A 24,478-nucleotide genomic window follows, 5' to 3' on the forward strand; every position below is an offset into this window, starting at 1 on the left:
TGCTCTTTAAGTAGTGTGGTCAAAGAAGCCTCCCACTGAGAGGTACAGATCTACCTCCCAGAGTTGTAAACATTAAATGAGATAACATTAAGGACTTAGTGCAATGCTTAATGCATAGTAAATGGTTTATAAAATGTGATTTTGTTTTTTTCCTTTGACTAACTGAATTAAACTCCATATCAGCTGTTATTGTTGTGTCAAGTCAGTTCCGACTCATAGTGTCCCTATAGGACAGAGTAGAACTGCCCCATAGGATTTTCTAGGCTGTAATTTTTACAGGAGCAGATCACCAGGTCTTCTGCAAAGCTCCTGGGCTTGATCTGCCGACCTTTCATTTAGCAGCTGAGCGCTTAACCAGTACGCTGCTAGGGCTGCTTACATATCAGTTATAAGAAGACAGTTCAGTTTGTCTTCAATTCCTGCTTTTGCGTGAGCTGGGTATGTGCGCATAGCCCAAGATTAGCCTTATCAATTACGTGAGAGATTTATTTAGTATCCTATGTATTTTATTAATGAGTCCCTGAGCGGCGCAAATGGTTAAGTGCTCGACTACAGCAGTGTGATTAATTACTTTTGCGTGTAGCCTTTCTAGCCATGGTCTTGTAACTCCCACCCGGGTGATTGTGGCCTACTGAGGGAATTGGTCAGTTTTACCTTAAAAGAGAGCCAGTTCCAGAGTGGAGAGGAGGAGTGCACCACCAAGGAAGAAGAGACTAGCAAGAGAGACCTGGCAGCAGGAGATGGTGTGGTGGGCTTCCCACCCCACGGAGAGAGAAAGCTGAGTGCCTTTGGGCAGAGACTGAGGGCCAGGGAGAGGGGTGCCTGCGGGCACAGCTGGGAGGAGGCTATCCTGATGGAAGAACTGTATCTTGAGTGTTTTGAGCCTGAATTGTAACTGTTACTTCCCTAATAAACCCCGTAATTTTGAGTATGGTCTGTGAGTTCTGTGTGGCCATTACAGTGAATTATCAAACCCAGTAGAGAGTGCTGTGGGTGGGACGGTTGGTGACAGAATTGGTAAAGATGGCAGAGAGGGGAGGCATGCCTACCCCCACCTCATAGGAATCATCTTTAGGCTGTTGATATTGATTCTTCTTCCCCCTCGTGAAGCTGGAGGAGATCAGACACTGCCCCCATGCCATTTTTACAACTACTATCCGAAAGGTTGGCAATTTGAGCCCACTCAGAGGTGCTTCAGAAGACAGGCCTGGCAATCAGTTTCCAAAAGGTCACAGCCTTGAAAATCCTATGGAGCAGTTCTACTCTGTACATATGAAGCCATCGTGAGTCTGAATCGACTCGAAGGCAACTGACAACTAACCATGTATTTCATTAGTTCATTTTTGAAAGAATGACAAATTGTGGAACACTACCCTCTGCCCTTTTTAATATAAATGTGTCCTAGAGTATATTCTTCCTGATCATTAGTTTTTGGTTTTTTTTTTTCCTGGTTTAACTAGTTATTATCTCAGGTAAACTGTGTGTCCTGAATTAGATTGGCCTCAGAGTGACTTCCAGAATTTGTCAGTGAAAATCTTTAACTGCTGTATTTGGGACATTTTTTGAGAGAGTTAAAGTGCTACAGATGTCACAGATGCGTTGAAAGGTTATGGATTCCTCAGACTGTTTGTCATCTTGATAAGCTAGCTCTTAAACCTAGCATACCATCTAGGTTGTGGTTTTGCTTACACTTAGACCTTTTAGTCCCTGAAAAGAGAGCCCTGGTTATGCTGAGCTAGAGGGTGAACCCACTGGTTGGGCAGCTGCTACTCAGGGGAAATGTGGCATTCGTCCTAATGCACGTTGAACCGTGTGCTCCTGGGAACAAAGATTTGAAACATTGCATATTTTAATGAGACATAAAATTACGTGGTAAGTCTTCTTTGTGTTAGGAAAAAAAATCATATGCTCTGTTTACTTTGTTTCTCCAGGTGGCATTTTTCTGAAGGTGTTCATTGAGACTTAACAGCATTCCTGTGGAATATAAATAGGTAAGTAAATGAAATCAGATGCCTTTATTGTTGGTGATTCTTTCCAACACTCTCCAGGTGAGTAGCCACTTGCTTATTGAATGAGGTGCAGTGTTTCAAACTTGTGGACTGTGCATGGTCAACAGTAGGGTTTTTTTAGGCTGGACACACCACTTGGATGTGCATACATGAAGATAGTAAAGGACCCTGTGAAGTTTCATAAATAGTGTTGGATTTAATGGGATAATTTCCATGCTTGAATTCTGACATGCTTTGGTCTTTCACCATTCGAGAGCAGGTTTCAGAGCTGTTTATAATGGGCATGGCCAACTTGAAGTTGTCTTTTCTTCTGTGCTTCTCTATGGACTGTTTTAACATTTGTTATTGTTTCTCTCAGAAAGTGGAAGTAGAGATGGCCAGTTCAAATTACCCAGTTTTATTACTTACTGATGGCTCAGGTAAAGGAATTGGCTGAATAAAAGTGTCTTCTTCTTTAATGATTTACAGCTTTGGAAACTTTGTGGGGCTCTCTTCTGTCCTATAGGGTTGCTATGAGTTGGAATTAATGGCAGGTGGGTTTTTTGCTTTAGTCCCTGAAAAATCTGAATAACATTGACCCAAGGATGGTCACTTAAGTATTTCAGTATAAGCAGAGTAGGACCATTGTATACAGGCAGAATCCTCCTGGAGCAGTGGCCTTTCTTTGGTCTGAAGACCAACTTGGTTTCTGGAAATTTGATTGATTGTTGTTTTTACTATTTTATTGGGAGATCAACAGTGTCCCTTGATGAAGAAAATCAATGAAAGTCTTCAATGAAAAGTCTTTTACTAACTTTCTTTTTTGAAAAACCAACAAACTTTTAAGAAGTAACTTAAACCTAGCACAAATTATAAAACTGGGTAAATTCCAGATATGCTCATTGTACAATAAATAAGGTTAGTCAAAGGGTATGAGAAATTTAAATCACTTGGGATAAATTAAGATCTCGTTAATTATATTCTGGCTTTAGTGTATCTTAACACATAAGAAATTTTGAGCTTCTGTAGTTTCTGAGGAAACCCCGGTGGCATAGTGGTTAAGTGCTATGGCTGCTAACCAAGGGGCGGCAGTTCGAATCCGCCAAGCGCTCCTTGGAAACTCTATGGGGCAGTTCTACTCTGTCTTATAGGGTTGCTATGAGTTGGAATCGACGCGATGGCAGTGGGTTTGGTTTTGGTTGGTAGTTTCTGAAGAATACAAGGCTTTCTCTAGAATGTCCTACATTTTGGCCAGATTATCTTAGTGTATATTTATGAATAAATTATTTGAATTACGTCTAAATTTAAATCTGTTTTCTGATAGTACTTTATGCAGGAGTTTGGATCTAAAAGAGTTTGTGATTTCTACCCTGAAAACATGTAAGAAAATTGTATAACCAATCCTCATAGTCAAGATTATATAGTGCTGGTAGTAATTCACATGATAGTTACCAGTTTTTAAATAATTTAAAAAGATATATTAATATTTAATAACCATATAGTAAACTTAATATTGAAATATTTGTTTTTATTTTTTACCCTCTCTTTTTGTTAATCTTAGCTATACCAGTTAAAAAAAAAAATTTTTTTTTTTTTATACCAGTTAAGTTGAAGTTAACCTTGGTGTTGGTCCTGAGGCTGTTTCTAAGCATCAAGTGATAATGGTCTTAGCTTTAAATGTCAATTGATATATTGGATTTTCTGAGTTATATTTTTAGAAGTTACTTTGTGAAGATGGTCAACTGTTAGGGCCTTGACTGTGGCCAGCTAGAACTTTTACAGTTGGAAGGGGCATGATAGCTAACCTAGATATTTCTCTTTTTTTCACGTCTTAGCCTGGAAAACCTGAGAGCTCTATTTTCTCATCAATATCTAAGCTTAAAACGGGGTCTGGCACTTTGTAGGTATTCAGTAAATATTTATTGAAAAAAACAAATGAATGCATATAAGAATTTTCTTAAAAAGTTGAGGTTTTTTTTGTGTTGTTAATCTTGAGTTGTTTTCTTATTTGTCTTTGTTTTAGACTTGGTGGGCATTTTCGTCTCTTTTTAAAAGAATGTTTATTGCTGTTAAAACCAAGATACTCACAGTAAATTTTAATACTAATGTTTAATTGATACACAATTCAATGTTACTTCAATAAAATGGTATCTATATCTAAATTGAGGAAGATAATTTGGAAATGTTTTCTAGGAGTGCTGTTTCAAAGGTGATTTATGACTGAAGGGAACCCTGCTGAAATGTTTTTGACGTTTTAGTGTACAAATAAGTTCTTAGGAAAATATAAGACTCAATAAAGGCTGAGTGCACACACAAGTGCACCACCCACAGCCAGCTGTTACTTGGTGCCTGGTTTTCTCATGTTATCTGGACACCAGGGAAGCTAATAGCCCTCAGGATACACTGATAAAGATGACAGGAGTTGCCCATTTAAACCTTGTTAGCCAAAGGTACGTATAATACTGTTTGGATCAGTAAGGCCAGGACCTGGCCAGATGAAAGAGTAGTCTTTTTAAAGGGTACATTTGATACATCTACTCTCCTCCCTCTGATTCCCTCCACTAGAATTTAAGATCTCTGAGGGCAGAGATTTTGCCAATTTTGTTTACTTAAAAAATCCAAGTGATTGTTTTCCTATTAGTTAGAAAGGTCCATGAAGCCAGATACTATGTCTTTTTTCTCACCCTGTATCCACATATGACATGTTGTAGGTAACAATGAACGAATGTGGAAGGAAGTCTTGGAAGAATTTTGCTTGCAGTGTTTAATGTTTCTACCTTTTTGATGTTTTTTCTACCTCTGGCAACCCAACCCCAAATTATGTTTAACTGATACTCAATTTCTAATACCCTAGCTAATAAAATATGAGGTGTTGCTATATAGCTAATAAAATATAAGGTGTTGTTATATCTTACAACTATAATTTTTACAGGGTAGTCTTTGAAGATAATGGTGACATGGCAGGTGACAGCTGATTTTGTGGTACGAGTTCTGCCCGTGTACATGGTTGTTATTGTATCCTCACTGGTGTTGCAGAGAAAGAAATCGGATGTGTGTACATTTCTCATTCTCACCCCCATTATGTTTACTCTCCAGGGAGCCTCTGGTTGATAAGCTTCTCACCTTTCAAAGAATAAGTGAAAAGATAGTACCTCTGAGAGGCTACCGATTGCCTTCTATAGATAGTGCTTACTTAAAAGTATCAATTGTCAAGTAAGTACTAAAAATGAGATAATTTTCAATTGATGATGAGCTTTTCTAGAGCAGTCCCTCTCTTCCTAGAATAATTTCAGTGCTGCTTTACATTAAAAATTTCAAGAATTTTTAATTTTCTTAAATAATTCCAATTATTACTGTTTTCTTTGTATTCCTGCATTGCGTATATAAATTAAAAAAAAAAAAATCCATTACCATTGAGTCGATTCTGACTCATAGTGACCCTGTAAGACAGAGCAGAACTTCCCCAGTAGAGTTACCAAGGAGCAGCTGGTGGATTCGAACTGCTGAGTTTTCAGTTCGCAGCTGAGTTCTTAACCACTACACCAGGGCTCCCGTGTATGTATAGGCAATCTTTAATGTGTTTAAAACTTCTGGGACAATAGTTCTGGGAATTGAGACTACCCCACCACCTTTTTTTTTTTTTTTTTAATTCCCTTTATGGTACCTTTTCAAGGACACTTCTCATGCAAACATGTTCAGTAAGAATGAATGTTGATTGCTTGCATTTCTCAGTGATTTTCTGGGGACATTCTAACCTGTCTGCAAGAAGTTCATTTTTCTCTGGTGGAATGTATAAATCAGACATCACTTATGAAACTTAATTTACATGATAAATACTTAGTATTACAAAAATAATTAAAAGGAAGTATATTCTACTGAAAACCTTGCACTATGTAAAATAATATTAATTAAGTAGAGGATGTGAATGTTAACCACCTCTCCAGGCATAGGTATGACATCAGCACGTGGTCGGAACAAGACAAGTTCACATAAGAATCTGAGCCAGCCAAAGATTAGACAGTCCCATAAAACGAAACGAGGCTAAAGGGGCACGCCAGCCCAGGGGCAAGGACTAGAAGGCAGGAGGGGACAGGAAAGCTGGTAATAGGGAACCCAAGGTCGAGAAGGGGAGAGAGTTGACATATTGTGTGGTTGGTAACCAGTGTCACATAACAATATGTGTACTAATTGTTTAATGAGAAGCTAGTTTGTTCTGTAAACCTTCATCTAAAGTACAATAAATAATAAAATAGGAAAAAAAAAAAAAAAAGAATCTGAGCCAGATTCTCTTGGTCCAAGGGCAGTGACTGTCTTTGATGATAGTGCTCAACATGGCTGTTTTCTCTTGAGTCATACTGTTTGAGTCTTGACTGGAGATTGCTTAGGTGTGGAGTTTGAGGTTAAAAATCATTTTCCATCAGAATGTTAGAGGCATTACTTTATTGACTTGTTGCTTTCAGTGTTGCTGAAGCCATTGTGATAGATAATCCTTTGGATATTACCTTTTCTTTTTTTCCATTATTTTTTTCACTCATTTCTCTGGAAATATATAGCATCTTTATTTCTGGTGTTCTGAAATTTCACAATGGTTTCTTGGTGTGTTGGTCTTTTTTTTAAACTACACTGTTGAGGACTTAATGGACCTTTTGGCTGCAGTCTAGAAAATCATGCCTTTCAGTTCTGGTGAATTTTCTTTAGCTACTTTAAGTTTTATTCTGCCTTTTTTGGGGGTGGGTGCGTGAGTTGAGGGAGTTTCTCATAGTATTTTGATGTTGAACCTCTTTACTAGTCTCATTTTCCAATTTTTTCTCCCATTTTCTCATTTTAAAAAACATTTTACACCTTTCTAGCTTTTTTTCTTTGCTTTCTGAAAGATTGCCTCAGCTTTATCTTCTAAACCTTCTAGTGAATCTTTCATTTTTTGGTTTTATGTTTTAATTTCCAATGCTCTTTTTGTAGCATATTGTACTTTTCTCAGAGAGAGAATTTGTTATTTCTCTGATGGTGTAAGGATAGATTTTTGAATATTCTATCTGCTCCATGGTCTCTGCTTTCTCCAAGTTCTTGTTTTCTACTTTTTATTTTTCTTCTCTGTCCTGCATGTTAGAGACTTTCTTAGGGCATATGGTAATCGTGCTCATGATTTAGAATGGGGAACTATAAGCCTGAGCGCTGCTCAGAGCATGTGGGTAGAAGTTGTTGACTTTGTGCTTTACTGTAAGGTGATCTGGGTATTCAGTTTGTGGGGATAAGCCCTTGTTAGTATCTTAGATCTTCCTTATTGGGCTGATCATATTCCCTTGAGAGAAGACTTCTAGTCTCCTTCCTGGAAGCTAAAGGTCTGGTTGCTAGTAATGTGGAAGCCCGGGGCGGGGGGTGGGGGGGAGGGTAGTGGTATTGTTTGCATGCAGCAGTTTTTCTATGCATACCTTTAACCTTTTGGTGATCCAGTTATTTTCTCTTTTGAATGTTTTGTTGATACCATGTGTTTTCACTAATGGAAGATGTCGTAGTTACCTAGTGCTGCTATAACAGTAATACCACAAGTGGATGGCTTTAACAAAGAAATTTATTTTGTCACAGTCTAGTAGGCTAGAAGTCTAAATCCAGGGCATCAGCTCCAGGGGAAGGCTTTCTCTCTCTCTGTTGGCTCTGGAGGAAGGTCCTTGTGATCAGTCTTCCCCTGGAATAGAAACTTCTCCATGCAGGAACCCCCGAGTTCAGAGTACTTGCTCTGCTCTTGGCACTGCTTTCTTGGTGGTATGAGATCCCCAACTCTCTGCTTGCTTCCCTTTCCTTTTATTTCTTGTAAGATAAAAGGTGGTGTAGGCCACACCCCAGGGAAACTCCCTTTACATTGATCAGGACTGTGACCTGAGCAATGGTGTTATATTCCACCCTAATCCTCTTTAACCACAGGCAGAGATTATGATTCATAACACATAGGAAAATCACAAAATGAAGGACAGCCACACAATACTGGAAATCATGGCCTAACCAAGTTGACACATATTTTGGGGGGACATAGTTTTATCCAGGACAGGAAGCATGCTGATTAAAGGACCAATTCAGAATTTTTGTTATGAGTTAGAGATTGTGATACTCATTGTCTGAGATCACATATGTCCCAGTGGACCCTGGATGTAGTAAATCCTACTGATATGAGTCAGTGAAAAATCGTTTTTATAATTTTTTTTCTTGAAAATATGCAAAATATGAGGTAAAACATGAAGCCCCCGGCAATGATTGTACATACATTTTATTCTAGTCTCCTTCTTAGCCTTTTTAGTATTTTTCATGAAACTTTTCAAAATGTGGTATAACGCATAAAGCCAAGGGATTTTGTGTCTCATGAAAATTACCACTACAATGCATTTTTCATAACTGCGAAAGCAGTATTACAGCCCAAATAAAGTCAAGGAATTTTTTATCTCAGGAAAATTACCACTACAATACATTTTTCATTACTGCAGAAGCAGTACTGACAGGCTAAATAAATAAAAGTACAGTAATTTGAATCTCAGGAAAATTATAACTATAGGGTTGCTATGAGTCGGAATCAACTCGACGGCATTGGGTTTGGTTTTTTGGTTTGGCGTGTAGTCTTCATTATAATAGAAATAGTACTAACAGCTAAGAAGCAGAAACAGCTGCCCTGGAATACTGTCAAACTGCTCACAGTGGTGCATTCCACCTGCTACATGTGGGAACAGCAGTTGGGGCCTAAGATTGAATGTAAGAATAACTTACAGGAATTCAGGTGTCTTGAAAAGTACCACTATAATGCATTATTTCTTATTGCAAAGGCAATATTTACTGTTTAGAAGCTAGAAAAGCAGACAGTCAGTCATACCTGAATATAAAGGATGATATTAAGGAGAAAATAGCCACTATTGACTGAATAAAGGCTGGAAATAGCTACATTCTCAAGAGAACACAGTAAGTGGGAAACATAGTGAGGAGGCTTACCTCACAGAAATAAAGGCAAACCTATTAAAAGTTTAGAAAATTCCCACATCCAGGAGGCATCCCTTAAGACAATGCTCAATCTATACAAAAATGAGGGTCCAATTCAGAGTTCCTGAGTTTCACGCATTTCAAAGGGTCCCACCTTGAGGCTAACTGCTTTAAAATTGTGCTACCCTCTTGCGAAAGAACTCCAGAGGAATAAAAAGTGATTGGGACACCAGATTTACAACAAATCGCCAAAGGGTTATTGTGCCAGATGTGTCTCATTTTAGAGTACCTCTGCCTTCTGCAGAGAATAAACATCTAGCTTTCTCTTGGGGTAGGGGTAAGACATTCGCCTAGCAACATGGAGTGTGTGTGGGGTGGTGTAAGGAAATCTTTCTCAAATAACTTTGACTCAGTCCTCTTTATTTTAGACCCTTTCTTTTCACTCTGGTTCTAGAAGTTCCTAGTACTGCAGTTCTTCTGAATTTTGAGGATTCTGTGCTGTAATTTGGATTTCTTCTCATGTTTCCCAATTCCTGACTTGGGATTCATCTCTAAAAAAAGCCCCTATATCTTAACTGAGAGACTGCAGCAAACTTTTCCAAATGGGAAAGCAATTTGAATAGTTAAGAGAATTTGTCATTCTTTTTTGAGTTTTGAGGGTTTGTTTTGCTGTAATTTCTCACATTTAGGTACTTAATTATTCCCAAATGACTCCTGATAGTTACTATGTCATTTCCCTTTGTATTTAGAACTACCACAAGACCATTGTCAAGAAATTTATTGGAGGCTTCTGCAAGGCATATGGGGGGGGGGGCGGGGGAGGAAAGAGGAGAGGTGTGACTAGCATTCATTGGGTGCCAATAGACTGGTGATCTCAATTTTATGTCACTTAATCCTTGCAGCAATTCTGTAAGGTAAGTGATATTATCCTGCAGTATGGGTAAGGATACAGATAAAGATCAGAGAGGCTAAGTAACTTGCATAAGCTCAAAGAACTAGTAAGAAAGTGATGGAGTCCAGTTTCAGACCTAAGTTTTAAGACTTTTAGACTCTTCCCAGTGTTTCATTTTATTTTACTCTTCCTAAACTGTGTGAACAGTTCATTCATTTACCTAGTGAATATTGGAGTGCCTGCTGTGTTTAGACCTTACAGACACAGAGGGGACTTGTTCATGCCCTGATGTAACAGCACTGACATGATCAGATTTACTTTTCAATAGAATTACTGGCCATCTGTGGTGAGTGTTAAGAGTAGAAGCAAACAGACAACTTATTTGCAGAAGTTCTGGTAAAAGGTAATGATGGCTTGGACTAGGGTGGCAGAGGAGATGCAGAGAACTCTGTGGATTTGAAATGCCTATTGAAGGTAAAACTGACAGGATTTGGAAGGAGCTGGAGGAATTGAAGATGACTCCAGATTTGATTTCAACTGTATGATGTTGGTGCCTTTACTGATACGGGGAAGGACTGACTGAGGGAGGGAGGGATGACACTGTCTTGGACAGAATAATAATATTTTTAATCTATGAGATATATCCACAAGGAGGTGTCCAGTAGGCAATTAGAAGTAAATGTCTGGGTCTCAGAGGGGATCTGGGCTGGAGAAATAAATTTGGGCATCCTTCATATACAGGTGGCATTTAAAGCCATGGGACTGGATATGACTGGGGAAAAGACATATATTTGTGTGTGCTAATGTAAGTGTGAAGCAGTGTTGTTGACTAACTCCTGTGGAGAATCATAATCTGAGTTGTTAACTCAGAAATTACTTGTAAACCTAATAGAATTTACTGGATAGGGCAAGCATATTCCTCCCTGTAGCCATTGAGTGGAAGACAAACAACAAGCACATTGCAAACATGCAGGCAGTTAACTAACTGCTTTTTGACTGAACTATGTGTCAAACATGTTTGACTTTCATGAGAGATTAGACCTAATAGCATCTGCATGGGAATCTCAGATTTGATGAAAAATCCACACATGAGAAGAATTATGGCCCATGTATCAATACTTTCTTAGGTCTAGTTAAGTAGTGAAAAATAAGTTTCTGTTGAGATGTAAAACTAGACCATCTGGGATCACTCACTAGTTGATTCACTATTGCATATTTGTCTCATAGCATCTAAGTTCATGAAAATAAAATGTTCTGCATGTCATGGACCCTTTAGTCTACTTTCAGTAGCCAGTATTGTAAATGTTAAATCTGAGAATGCCAAGCATGAACAAAGCTTTATAGGAACAATGGAAAAATCAGATTGGAATTCATAATAGGCAAAAGCTGGACATAATCCAAGTGTCCATCAGTAAGACAAAAGATGAGTTATTGTGGTATGGTCGTTCAGTAGAATACCACACAACAACATGATTGAATCTCAGAAACATTTTTTTGAATCTAGGAAGCCAGACACAAACGAATACGTATTGTATGGTCTCATTTTTATGAAGTTTAAGGACAGGTGAAAACTGTCTGTAGTCAATAGAAACCAGAATAGCGAATGCCTGTGAGGGGTGGAGATTGACCAGAAGGAGGCATGAGGAAACTTTCTGGGGTGATAAAAAAAAAAAAAAGAAATGTTAATATGTTGACTTAGAGCATTTGTTCAGAATGGGTGTATGCTTTTCTCAAAGCTCATCAGCTTCTATCCTTAGGATTTGTACATTTCACTGTGTATAAATTGTACCTCAATAAAAAGTAAAAGAATAACAACAAAAACAATGGGCCGAGAGGTTCTGTGAAGATGAGTATAGGGAACAGATGAGTGAGGCTAACCCCTACAGCCTTAGATGGGTAGGGAAGGTTTCTCAGAGGAAGTAATGTGCCAACTCTATCTCTTTAACTCTTCAAGGCTACAATGACTTATTTTTCAGCTTTTCAGGAATGCCACACATTACCATCTGTTTCTGGGATTACTGTTTATAGAGTGAACTATTTTAGATAGTAAAAGGGTGGTGGTATTATAAATTACGTCAGGACAATAGGGAATAAACAGAACTTTTTTTTTCAATGTTATCATCTGTCATGGTATAGTACTCTGCTTCAGTCACAACTGAAGTGAGGCAGTAGTAGAGCTTGTGTTACCTGAGGGCTGAGAATGTAGATAAAGTGGGCAAGGCCAGGAAGAGGGGAGTGGAGGGTACTATCTGTGGCAGGGTAGATGCGTATTTCTAGAAATGAGTTGCAGTGATCATGTGGCAATTTGCATTTGGCTCTTTTAAAAAAAGGTGTTAATTTATATTTCCAAAGTTATGCATGCTACTTTGTTCCTTTTGATACAGGTGATAGTGGATAGCCCTCTTCAAAAATGGAGGATGGAAAGCCCGTTTGGGCGCCACACCCAACCGATGGGTTCCAGATGGGCAATATTGTGGATATTGGCACCGACAGCTTGACAATTGAACCCTTGAACCAAAAAGGCAAGGTGAGTTTCCCAGAAAGATTTCAAAATTTGATTTCCTTTTACAGGTGTCTCCCTTAATGCAGTAGATATAGCTAATACAGTATAGGGGGAAGCAAATTTCTGGTAAGTGAATCTTAGTTTTTTACTGACTTCTTTGGTGAAAGCAGAGGTACGTACCTTAGGGAAAGAATGGTGTCCTGATGAAATTTGACAGAAATTCAGCCAGCTTTTCATAATCACATTCTTAAAAAAAAAAAAACCTGCATGATGAAATACGAGAGAAGAGTTACGTTGTTGTTATGTGCCGTTGAGTGGATTCTGACTCATAACAACCCTATAGGACAGAGCAGAACTGCCCCATAGGGTTTCCTAGGCTGTAATTGTTACAGGAGCAGATTGCCAGGTCTTTTTTCCTGAGGAACCACTGGTGGGCCCAAATCACCGACCTTTCAGTTAGCAGCCGAGCACTTAACCATCACGCTACCAGGGCTCCTTTTAATTTCTTATACCATATCACTGAAGTTATTAGTAAATCTGTAGGGTACTCCATATATTATGAAGTAAGAATCTTTAAAGTAAATGGGTTCATGTTACCAAATTTTGTTTTTTGCCTTTTAGATAATCCCTTTCCTTAAAAAAAAAAAAAGAAAAGGCTGCTTAATTACTTCAAATTATTGGCATGGGATTTGAGTACATATATTTCTATTAAGTGAAGATACTTAAGTTTTAGACATAGCAATCTGTTATTATTTTTAATGATCTTTTTTAGAACATAAACCAGCCAAACCAAACCCAGTGCTGTTGAGTCGAACGGACTCATAGCGACACTATAGGACAGAGTAGAACTGGCCCATAGAGTTTCCAAGGAGCGCCTGGCAGATTCAAACTGCTGACCTTTTGGTTAGCAGCCGTAGCACTTAACCACTATGCCACCAGGGTTTTCTTAGAACATAAAGTATACTTTAATTCTTTACATATGGTATCTGTTTCCTTTTATGCTGAGGTGTAGACTAGACGGTATTACAAAATGGATGCCTTCTCTTTCAGTCTTCATGGGGACGTAGGGTCTGTTTTTTTGTGGAGAGTCTTACAATTTTCAGTTTAATTAATATTCCTGTTAAACAGTTCTGATTCAATTTAATTCGTGAATGTCATTTCTGTTTAGACTCTGAAAAGGTACATGAATAATTTGTAATTTTAGTGATACATGTTTAAGTAATGCCATGTGACTGCCATCCTTCTGGGAACTTTAGAAAAACAAGGTGATTTCTCATGAGGTCTTTTCACAGAGAAAACTATTCTGTTACTGTAAATAACCCAGGAACCTAAATGCATAATATATGATGTGCCATGTTAGAGATGGCCAGTTAAAGATACCCTCAGGAAAGAAAGGACAAAGTGTTTCTAGTTTTCCTCTCATTAACAAGTACTTATTTGTTCTTACAATGCAGTACATGTTAAAAAATAAAAGAACTAAAAAATAAGTTCAAGTATTTTTATATATTTGAAGTCTTTTTAAATTTTTAAAAAATATATTTTATAAGCAAAGTAGATCACAAGGCCAAAATTGAAATGGAAATTCTATTTCCTAGGTTTATGCTATTAGGAAGGAGCCCTGGTGGTGCAGTGGTTAAGTGCTTGGCTGCTTACTGAAAAGCTGGTGCTTCGGACCCACCAGCTGCTCCTCAGGAGAAAGATGTGGCAGTCTGCTTCTATTAAGGTCACAGCCATGGAAAACCTATGGAGCAGTTCTGTTCCGTCCTATAGGATTGTTGTGAGTCGGAATCGACTCGACAGCAATGAGTTTTGGGTAACTGGTAACCAAAAGGTCAGCAGTTTGAATACTTGGAAACCCTACGGGGCAGTTCTACTCTGCAGTATAGGGTCGATATGAGTTGGAATTGACATGACAGTAATGGGTTTGGTTTTGAGTTTATTATGTACTGATAAATCTCCAGGTAACAGAGTAATTCAGTTCAAGCATAAGGAGAAGCGTGATTTATGGGCATATGTTTTTTTCATACTTTAAATATTTTTTTAAATTAAATTTGTTTTTTATCATTTAACAAATTCTACCTGTACAATTCAGGTACATTCTTCAAGGTGTGTAACTGTTCTCGCTACCCTTTTCCAGATTATTCTACCAACATTAATCTCATGTACTTTAAATATTTTGATGTGTTTTCAGTTGTACCTTATTATACTTATTCAGTATACATATAGAGTCAATGTAACACTTAAAATTTAAATTGTGAACTCAAGTTTTAAGTTAAAAAAATTTTTTTTTTGATTGAAGGTTAGCAGATACTCTCAGAGATTGCTTTTAATCATAATTTTTTCCCCTAGATTCTGGTTGGAGTCTTGATAAGTTGTAAAGTGTCATAAGCAGATGGTTAAAAAGATCATAATAGAAGCAGTCTTGTGACTAGCTATTTCATGGTATAGAAATCACCGACCTGTGAATAGTAATAAATAATTAAATGCATGAAGTTATGGAGGAGTCAGGTGCACCCGTTAGGTGGCACAGTAGAAGCATAGAGGAGGAAGTGGTCATCTCTAGTGGGGAGCACATCATTGGTGGCAGCAGTGGCTTCTAAAGGTTTTTGGTTATAACACAGTAAAGAATAGATTTTACATCACAACAAGTATAGGAAACAGAATTGATCAAATGAGACATCCTTACCACATGCTGTGCATTCTGATATTTCCTAATCTCTTTTATTCCATTAAAAATGCTGTTTGTGGCCCTCTAAATTGATTTCACATTCCGTATTTGAAGCAGACTGGCCTTCAGGCTAAAGCCCTGAGCATATGACGTATAAGCATCCACGTTTCTGTTCCCTGTCTACTTTTGTCAACCCGTGCTCTTCCCCATCCTCTTGCCAAATGTTTGTTTTTGTCAGTCTGTTTCTCCTTCTCTTTCATCTTCCCTTCCGCAGTGTTTATCAAGTTGTAACCAGAAATCAGGTGGTGCCTGGGCTCTGTGTTGTTTCTCACAGTATTCCTTTTGTCTGGAATGCCACTTTCCGTAGAGCCTTGCTTAGCAAATACTTATTCATCTTTGGTTTGAGGGTCACCTTTTTCTTCTTTTCTTAAATTTATTAATTCTTTTTTTTTGGTGAAAATATGTACAACAGACATACACCACTTCAATATTTTCTACATGTTCAATTTATTGAAAATGGTTACATTCTTAAATCGTACCATCTTTCCTGACAGCTTTTTCTAAACTATTTCAACATCATTAATACAAACTCACTGCCCCCCTAAGCAGTTAGGCCAAACTTGGTTTATTTGGTTCAGGGATGACTTCAGACGACAGTTTCAGCTCAAGGTGTAACGATTTCCTCAGAGTGAAAGTTTTCGGGGGTAATCTGACCTCAATGGACAATCACCTTCTTTATGAAATTCTTGTACGGATACCCAGTTCCTCACCCCTACACATTAGAAATGACGGTTGATTACTCCTTCAAAGAATGAGATAAATCCTTAGCTCTTTTATAATACATTACTGGAGTTATTTGTTTACATTTGTCTTCCCTTTTCTACCAGACTGTAACCTTCTCAAGTACAGGTGCTATATTCTCTGTCTGTTCTGTCATTGGTACTTAATGCACTGTGTTTGACATGTGGTAGGTGTTCAATGCTGGATGTGCTTTTGTTTTAATGTGAACCACATTCCTTCTGCATGTTACATGATCTTTTGATGGGAGAAAAAAACCTTCTGTCCTCGAGAGAAAACAGTTACCATAATGAAATAAATTTTTTCTTTCTCCTTGCCTAGGAAGTGAGGGGAGGGAAAGATGGGGACTGGTTGTAATTTGGGGAATTGGGAGAGAAACCATCTTTCAGGATTCATTCTGTCCTTTTAGCCTTGCTCGTAACCTTCTTATTCTAGAAGCTCCTTCTTCTCCCCCATCTTCTGAACTCCTAGTGCTGACACCTGAAGTCTGGGGATTCCTTACCCCTATTGCCCCAGCTGGGAAAAGTAGGCACGTAGGCCTCTGGCATTAGCAGTTATTTATTTTTTTTTAAGTAATTTTTATTGTGCTTTAAGTCAAAGTTTACAAATCAAGTCAGTCTCTCATACAAAAATTTATATACACCTTATTAGCAGTTATTTCAGAGAGCATTTTCCTATAGAATCATTATTATAAATTGTGAATTACCCTTGTTGTTAGGTGCTGTCCAGTTGGTTCTGACTCATAGGGACCCTATATACAACAGAAGAAACTGGCTCCATGCCATCCTCTCAATCCTTGCTATGTTTGAGCCTATCGTTGCAGCCACTGTGTTACTCGAATCCATTTTGTTGAGAGTCTCCCTCTTTTTCGGTGATGCTGTACCAAGTGTGATACCTTTCTCCAGGAACTGGTCCTCCCTGATAGCATGCTAAAAGTATGTAAGATGAACTCTCACCATCTTTCTTTCTAAGGAGCATTCTGGCTGTACTTCTTCCAAGACAGGTTTGTTCCTTCTTCTGGCAGTCCATGGTGTATTCAGTTTTCTTCTTTGGTGTTCCTTATTCATTGTCCAGCATATGAGGAGATCGAAAATACCATGGCTTGGGTCAGGTGCTCCTTAATCCTCAGAGTGACAACTTTGCTTTTTAACACTTTGAAGAGGTTTTTTCCAGCAGATTTGCCCACTGCAATACGTCATTTGATTTCTTGACTTCTGCTTCCATGGGCATTGATTGTGAATCCAAGTAAAATGAAATCCTTGACAGCTTCAGTCCTTTCTCTATTTATCGTGATGTTGCTTATTGGTCCAGTTGTCAGGATTTTTGTTTTCTTTATGTTGAGGTGTAATCCATACTGAAGGCTGTAGTCCTTGAGCTCCCTCAGTAAGTGCTTCAAATCTTTTTCACTTTCAGCAAGCAAGGTTGTGTCATCTGCATATTGCAGGTTGTTAACGAATCTTCCTCCAATCCTGATATAGTGTTCTTCTTCACACAGTCCAGTTTCTTGGATTATTTGCTCAGCATACAGATTTAATAAAAAACAAAACAAAGCAAAACAAAACCCATTGCCGTCGACTTGATTCCGATTTATAGCAACCCTACAGGATAGAGTAGAACTGCCTCATAGAGTTTCCAATGAGTGCCTGGTAGATTCGAACTCCTGATCTTTTGGTTAGCAGCTGTAGCACTTAACCACTGTGGCACCAGGGTTTGACTAAGTAAGGGGAAAGGTTATGACCCTGACACACAACCTTTTCTGATTTTAAACCATGCAGTATGGAGATACTGTTTGAATGACTGCCTCTTGATCTACCTACAGGTTCTGCATGAGCACAGTTAAGTGTTCTGGAATTCCATTCTTGCCAATGTTATCCGTAATTTGTTATGATCTACATAGTTGAATGCTTTTGCATAGTCAATAAAACACAGGTAAACATCTTTCTGGTATTCTCTGCTTTCTGCCAAGATCCCTCCAATATCTTCCACATCCTCTTGGGAATCCAGCCTGAATTTCTGACAGTTCTGTTGATGTGCTGCTGCAACCGTTTTTGAATTATCTTTAGCAAAATTTTAATTATGTGTGATACTAATGATATTGTTCTATAATTTCTGCATTCAGTTGGATCACCTTTCTTAGGAATAGGGATAAATACGGATATCTTCAAGTTGGATGGCCAGGTAGCTATCCTCCATGTTTCTTGGCATAGATGAGTAAACACTTCAGCACTGCATCAGTTTGTTGAAAGATGTTAATTGGTATTCTGTCAATTCCTGGAGCCTTGTTTTTGTCAGTGCCTCCAGTGCAGCTTGGACTTCTTCCTTTGATGCCATTGGTACTTGATCATATGCTACCCCCTGAAATGTTTGAATGTCGATCAGTTCTTTTTGGTACAGACCTGGTGTACTCTTCCCATCTTCTTTTGATGCTTTCTGTGTCATTCAATTTCTTTTTCGTGCATAGAATCCTTCAATATGAAGACATGATTTTTTCTTCTTCAGTTCTTTCACTTGAGAAATGCTGAGTATTTCTTCCCTTTTGGTTTTCTAACTCCAGGTCTTTGCACATTTCATTATAATACTTTGTCTTCTCAAGGTGCCCTTTGAAATTTTCAGTTCAGCTCCTTTACTTCATTTTTTTCCATTAGTTTTAGCTACTCTACATTCAAGAGCAAGCTTTAGAGTCTATTTTGACATCCATTTTGGCCTTTTCTTTCTTTCATGTCTTTTTAATGACCTTTTTCTGTCTTCATGTATGATGTCATCCCACAACTCATCTGGTCTTTGGACATTAGTGTGTAATATGTCAAATGTATTCTTGAGATGGTTTCCAAATTCAGGTGGAGTATACTCAAAATGGCACTTTGGCTGTCATGGACTGGTTTTAATTTTCTTCAGCTTGGACTTGCTTGTGAACAGTTAGTGGTGTGGTCCATAGTCGGCCCCTGTCTTTATCCTTACTGATGATATTGAGCTTTTCCATCATCTCTTTCCACAGATGTAGCTGATTTGTTTTCCATTTTATGAAGTCCATGTGTATAAACAAAAACCCATTGCTGCAGAGTCGATTCTGACTCATAGTGACCCTATAGGACAGAGTGGAATTGCTCCATAGGGTTTCCAGGGAGCATCTGGTGGATTCAGATTGCTGGCTTTTGAGTTATGTGCATAGTTTCTGTTTATTTTGTTGAAAAGCTATTTCCAATGAATAAGTTGTTGGTCTTGCACCAAGGCCATGTTTTCCAACTACTGATCTTTCTTTGTTTCCAGCTTTTGCATTCCAAATACCAAAGTAATTATCAATGCATCTTGGTTGCATATTTGTTGAGTTTCAGACTGCAGAAGTTGGTAAAAATCTTCAATTTCTTTTTGGTATTAGTGGTTGGTGTGTAAATTTGAATGATAGTGGTATTAATTAGCCTCCCTTCTAAAAATAAAACTCATTGCTGTCAAGTCGATTCCTCCTCATAGCGACCCTGTAAGACAGAGTAGAACTGTCTTATAGGATTCCCAAAGAGCAGCTGGTGGATTCAAACTGCCAACCTTTTGGTTAGCAGCCAAATGCTTAAACCATTGCACTGTCAGGGCTTCCTTCTAGGTGTATGGATATTATCCTGTCATTGACAGCATTGTGCTGCAGGATACATCCTTAAATGTTCTTTTTGACCATGAATGTGACACTTTTTGTCTTTAACTTGTAATTCCTGGCGTAGTAGACCATATGATTGTCTGATTCAAAATGGCCAATACCAGTTCATTTCAGCTCAGTAATGCTTGGGATATTTTGTCTTCAAGTGTTCCATTTTGTTTTTGACAACTTCAATTCTTCGTACATTCCGTGTTCTGATTATTAACGGATGTTTGGAGCTGTTTCTTCTCATTTTGAGTCATGTTATATCAGCAAATGAAGGTCCTGAAAGCTTTACTTCTTGTCATTAACATGGACTCTTTGAGGAGGCAGCTCTTTCCCAGTAGTATTTCGAGTGTCTTCTGCCCTGAGGGGTTCATCTTCTGGCACTACATCAGACAGTGTTCTGCTGCTGTTTATAAGGTTTTCACTGGCCAGCTTTTTCAGATGTAGATCCTAGTGTGTTTTAGTCTGGTAACTCCACTGAAACCTGTCCACATGGGTGACCCTGCTGATATTTGAACTAGCGATGGCATAGGTTCCAGTATCACAGCGATACACAAGCCACCACAGTATGACAAACAGACGAGTGGTGGGAATTACTCTTGTAACACCATTAATATACTAAATGTACATTGTAGATTAATTCTGATTTCGTGTTCTGTCATGCAACCCTTTCCACATTTATAACATTCAAGAAAATATGTATTGGGTTTCAAATAATAAACTTCCAGAGTTTTTAGAGCATAATAATTTTCTAAGTTGGGTATGACTTGAACTGAGGTAGTCTTAGTGGCCTGGATTTCACTCTGTCAACAACAGTAATAGTCTTGTCTTATACTATTGCACACTTGAAGACCTACAAATAATATTTTAAAATAATTGAACCATTTTTCTTTAGAGTTTTATTTGATGTGGATGAAAACTTCAGGCACAAGATAAATTGTTATTGTGAATTAGAAATTTATAGGTAACTGTTAGAACGACAGATAAAATTGAATTCTCTTTAGGTGTCATTTGAGATCATTTGTTCTCTCTTACAAGATGACATCTTAATTCTAGGGTGTCTAGCATAATTTTTAATTAATACAGTAAATGTACCATTTGTGTTTACTCCTGGGTATCTGTAGTTGTTTGGACCAAATATTTTTTGATATTTATTTCTGACACATTTCTGTGTATGTTTTATTCAAAAATTGTCATTAATCAAATAATAGTCTGTTCTCTTGTTATAGCTGAATGACTGAATGTTACTTTTCCCTTTCATTACAGCAATACAATTGCTGTGTATATAAACATTAGAATTTTTATTTTTGAAAAAATTATCAGTTTTTAAATAGCTTACACATGTAAGTTGAATATTAAGATACTTGTTGTTTTACTGCACTCTAAGTGTTAGAGCCCAGGATGCTTATTTACTGATTTACGTTATTGATTTCCTATTCAGAGTAATAGTGGGTAATGCATTTGAGTAAAAGTTACCCTGTTTTTTGAGTTAGTGACTTGTTAAATAGTAGCATCTTTTATTACGTTGTTGTGAAGAGCGTGTTGTTGCCATTATTCCAGTGTATACAATCAAGTAAGCTCCTTTATTTTTCTTACTATTTGTAAGTCTCTAGTTTAATGAACTTTTTTTTTGGTTAGATGTTTTTGGCTGTCATGAACCAAGTGTTCCCTGCAGAAGAAGACAGTAAAAAGGATGTGGAAGATAACTGTAAGTATTAAGTTAAAAATAATTCTCAGTGTAGATGAAGGAAACAGTTCTCCTGAAAAGTAAATCTAGTCGTTATATCACTAGATACGCTATACTAGTTCGGAACAAATGTAGACTTTTGACGTGAGGTTCATGTGAACCGAGGAGCTCAGAAGTCCTAAATTCCTTATTGTCTCACATTTGCATTTTGGTGAAAGGCTCCCTTGAATTTCCTTTTAGTGTTATTTCAGTTGGGTAAATGTGGGGACTGGTAATAATTTACTTGGATACTTGAACTAAAGGTCTCTTGTTAACAAGTTTGAAAGAATTATTTTGAATCTCATCTGGAATCAGGAGATTTTAGTAGTTGTACCTGTGGTTCAGTAATTTGGAAGTTAAGTCAGTAGGAGTCAATGAATGTCACTATTTGAAGTAACCAAATGTAAAAAAAAAAAAAAAAATACTGTATAGTAATTACTAATTGAAAATGGATTTTAGAACATGTTAAAATGCAGCATTAACTTGACTTATAAATATCTTAGCCTCTGTGGTGGGGGAAAAAAAAACTGTTTTCAAGATTAAGCAGTAATCATAGTTCAGTTTTTTGTGTGTGGGAGCAATACTCAAGAATCATGTCCAATTTTCATGCATTTTTTTTAAAGGTATCTGATATCAGAAACACTCCATTTAAGGAAAAAAGAGAAAGGGATAGGTTTGTCCGTGTTGATTTTCTCTGGAGTTTACATTTGAGTAAGTCTGTCACGCCCCATATGTGAATGGAGGCAGTGTGTAGCAGTGGGGAGAGCTGGGGACTGTGGAGTCAGGCAAACCTGAGTTTCAATTCTGACTGTGCTGTTGGGAAGCTGTGTGTCCATGGGCAATTTATCTCTCCTTTTTGATCCTCTCATTGGTAAAATGTGAGTAATAATATATATGTTCCATGCTTAGAGATGACATATTTAAAATGCTTGACACAGTTTCTGATTTGTAATAGCCTCTCAATAAGTGTTAGCTGTTAGGTGTAAGGAGCCCGAGTGGCACAAGGATTAAGTGCCTGTTTGCGAACCGAAACATTGGTGGTTTGAATCTACCCAGTGGCTCTATGGGAGAAAGACCTGGTGATCTGTTTCTCCAAAGATGACAACCTAGAAAGCCCTGTGGGGCAATTCCTCTCTGTCACATGCGGTCACTATGAGTCAGAATCAGCTCGACGGCACCCAGCAACAACAGTATTAGATGCAAGAGATTGAGAATAAGATTCCTTTCAAAATGGTTGGAGAAGTGGTTTGATAGGATAATATTTTTCTGAACAGCAATCAGAACAAAATAAAAAGAGCCATAAGATTATGCTATACCCAAAGAGAGAAACTTCTTATTCTGTTAAAATTTTTTACAGTATATAGACCTGGGAGTTAATCTTTTTCATATATTAAAATTTGTTTATATGTCCATATGTAGGTAAACATAATACATAATTTTGAATTATTTTTAATCCATTAAAAAAATAATATTTTAAAGCATCCTCCCTCTGGTTGCTTCATCTTGATATACTTGTGTAACTTTTTTATTTCCCTGGCTTGGTAGGGATTTGCTGGCTGTTGCAATTTTTCGATGATGCTGGAAAGGAGCAATGATAATATGTGACTGTTAACTGTCCTCATCATCCAGTAGTCCAGCCCTACCTGAATTGCCTTTTCGGAAACCCTATCATTAATGCAGCTTCGGTTGTTGAGTTTAGAATGTAGGTTTTCCGGCTGAAGTGGTTCCTTCACTTAGGAGTTTCCTTTGTCCGAGACTTGCCACCATACTGGCTGCCCTTTGCCAAATGACACATTGGCATTGTTTCTTCTGGTCTTAAAATGCAAATTCCAAAACCCTTTCCTCTCTCTGTATCATGGTAATAATGTGAAGGTTAGATGGTTGATGTCTATAGAGTGTTCTGAACGATGTAGTAAAGGTTCTGTTGAAATAGAGACGTGTGCTCTCTTTTGGTAGTATTGTAACAATGTAGCACAGTTCATTGCCTGCTTTTAGCTCTATGTTTTCTATATGAAGGGTTTTATATGTAGAGATTAGCACGTTAATTTTGTCTTTTTTTTTTTTTTATGATCCAATACTGTTTTTTATTTTGTTGCTTATAATTTCTGACTTTAAAAATGATTGGAATATTTAATGGCTTGGAATCTAAAATCTATTTTTTTTTTTAATAACTTTTATTAAGCTTCAAGTGAACGTTTACAAATCCAATCAGTCTGTCACATATAAGTTTACATACATCTCACTCCCTACTCCCACTTGCTCTCCCCCTCTTGAGTCAGCCCTTTCAGTCTCTCCTTTCTTGACAATTTTGCCGGCTTCCCTCTCTCTCTATCCTCCCATCCCCCCCTCCAGACAAGAGTTGCCAACACAATCTCAAGTGTCCACCTGATATAATTAGCTCACTCTTCATCAGCATCTCTCTCCCACCCGCTGACCAGTCCCTTTCATTTCTGATGAGTTGTCTTCGGGGATGGTTCCTGTCCTGTGTCAACTGAAGGTCTGGGGAGCATGGCCGCCGGGATTCCTCCAGTCTCAGTCAGACCATTAAGTTTGGTCTTTTTATGAGAATTTGGGGTCTGTATCCCACTGATCTCCTGCTCCCTCAGGGGAATTTTGTCTTTTTACTTGACTGTTGGGCATTAATTAATACCAGAAGAGGGAAAATAATTCAGGAATGCAAAGTCAGTAGTTAAAAGGAAAAAAAAAAAAACATTTTTATGCTGATTTTAAGCTACTATTACTTATATGATATGTAATATTCGTCATGAATTATCATCTGTTGGCAGTTGAGAATAATACAGTATAAACTACAAAATTGGAAAGAATCCTAAAAGTTGCCTGATCCAGTCTCCTTCTCAGTAATAGAATGACTTCAAACACAATATAAAAATGTAGAATTATGTCTACTGTGTTGAAGTTTGGAGCTTTGGTGGCGCAGAGGTTAAGTGTTCAGCTGCTAATCAAAAGGTCAGCAGTTAGAATCCACCAGACACTCTTTGGAAAACCTGTGGGGCAGTTCGACTCTGGCCTGTAGAGTCACTGTGAGTCAGAATCGGCTTGACAGCAGTGGGTTTGGTTTTTGGTGTTGAAGTTTTTTGTGGGTTCCTCTTTGTTGGTTTAGTGAATTGGAACCGTAATGGATACCAAACCAAAACCAAATCCATTGCCATTAAGTTGATTCCGACTCATGGTATGGTCTTAAATGATCAAATATCTCTCTAATCAGATCCTCAGATTTAACAGCGAAGTCATACCCAGTCTTCATTAGAAACTTTTGGAATGTCAGAACTATATTTATTATTGCAAAGTGGTACT

The 24,478-nt window shown here is 37.8% G+C and overlaps 1 protein-coding gene across 6 annotated transcripts in view; it reads left to right on the forward strand.

The window, feature by feature from the left end:
* MYO6 (myosin VI) overlaps window positions 1-24,478 on the forward strand; it is a 170,317-nt gene that overhangs the window by 55,184 nt on the left and 90,655 nt on the right. For all 6 annotated transcript variants that reach the window (XM_049895893.1, XM_049895913.1, XM_049895921.1 and 3 more), the window contains exons 2-4: window positions 1,932-1,991; window positions 12,222-12,364; window positions 21,076-21,145. In XM_049895893.1, coding sequence (XP_049751850.1) covers window positions 12,248-12,364; window positions 21,076-21,145 — 187 coding nt within the window. In that variant the 5' untranslated portion in view covers window positions 1,932-1,991; window positions 12,222-12,247. The remainder of the gene's footprint in view (window positions 1-1,931; window positions 1,992-12,221; window positions 12,365-21,075; window positions 21,146-24,478) is intronic.

This window comes from Elephas maximus, chromosome 1, assembly GCF_024166365.1.
Source record: "Elephas maximus indicus isolate mEleMax1 chromosome 1, mEleMax1 primary haplotype, whole genome shotgun sequence".
In the NCBI taxonomy this organism is placed as follows: domain Eukaryota; kingdom Metazoa; phylum Chordata; class Mammalia; order Proboscidea; family Elephantidae; genus Elephas; species Elephas maximus.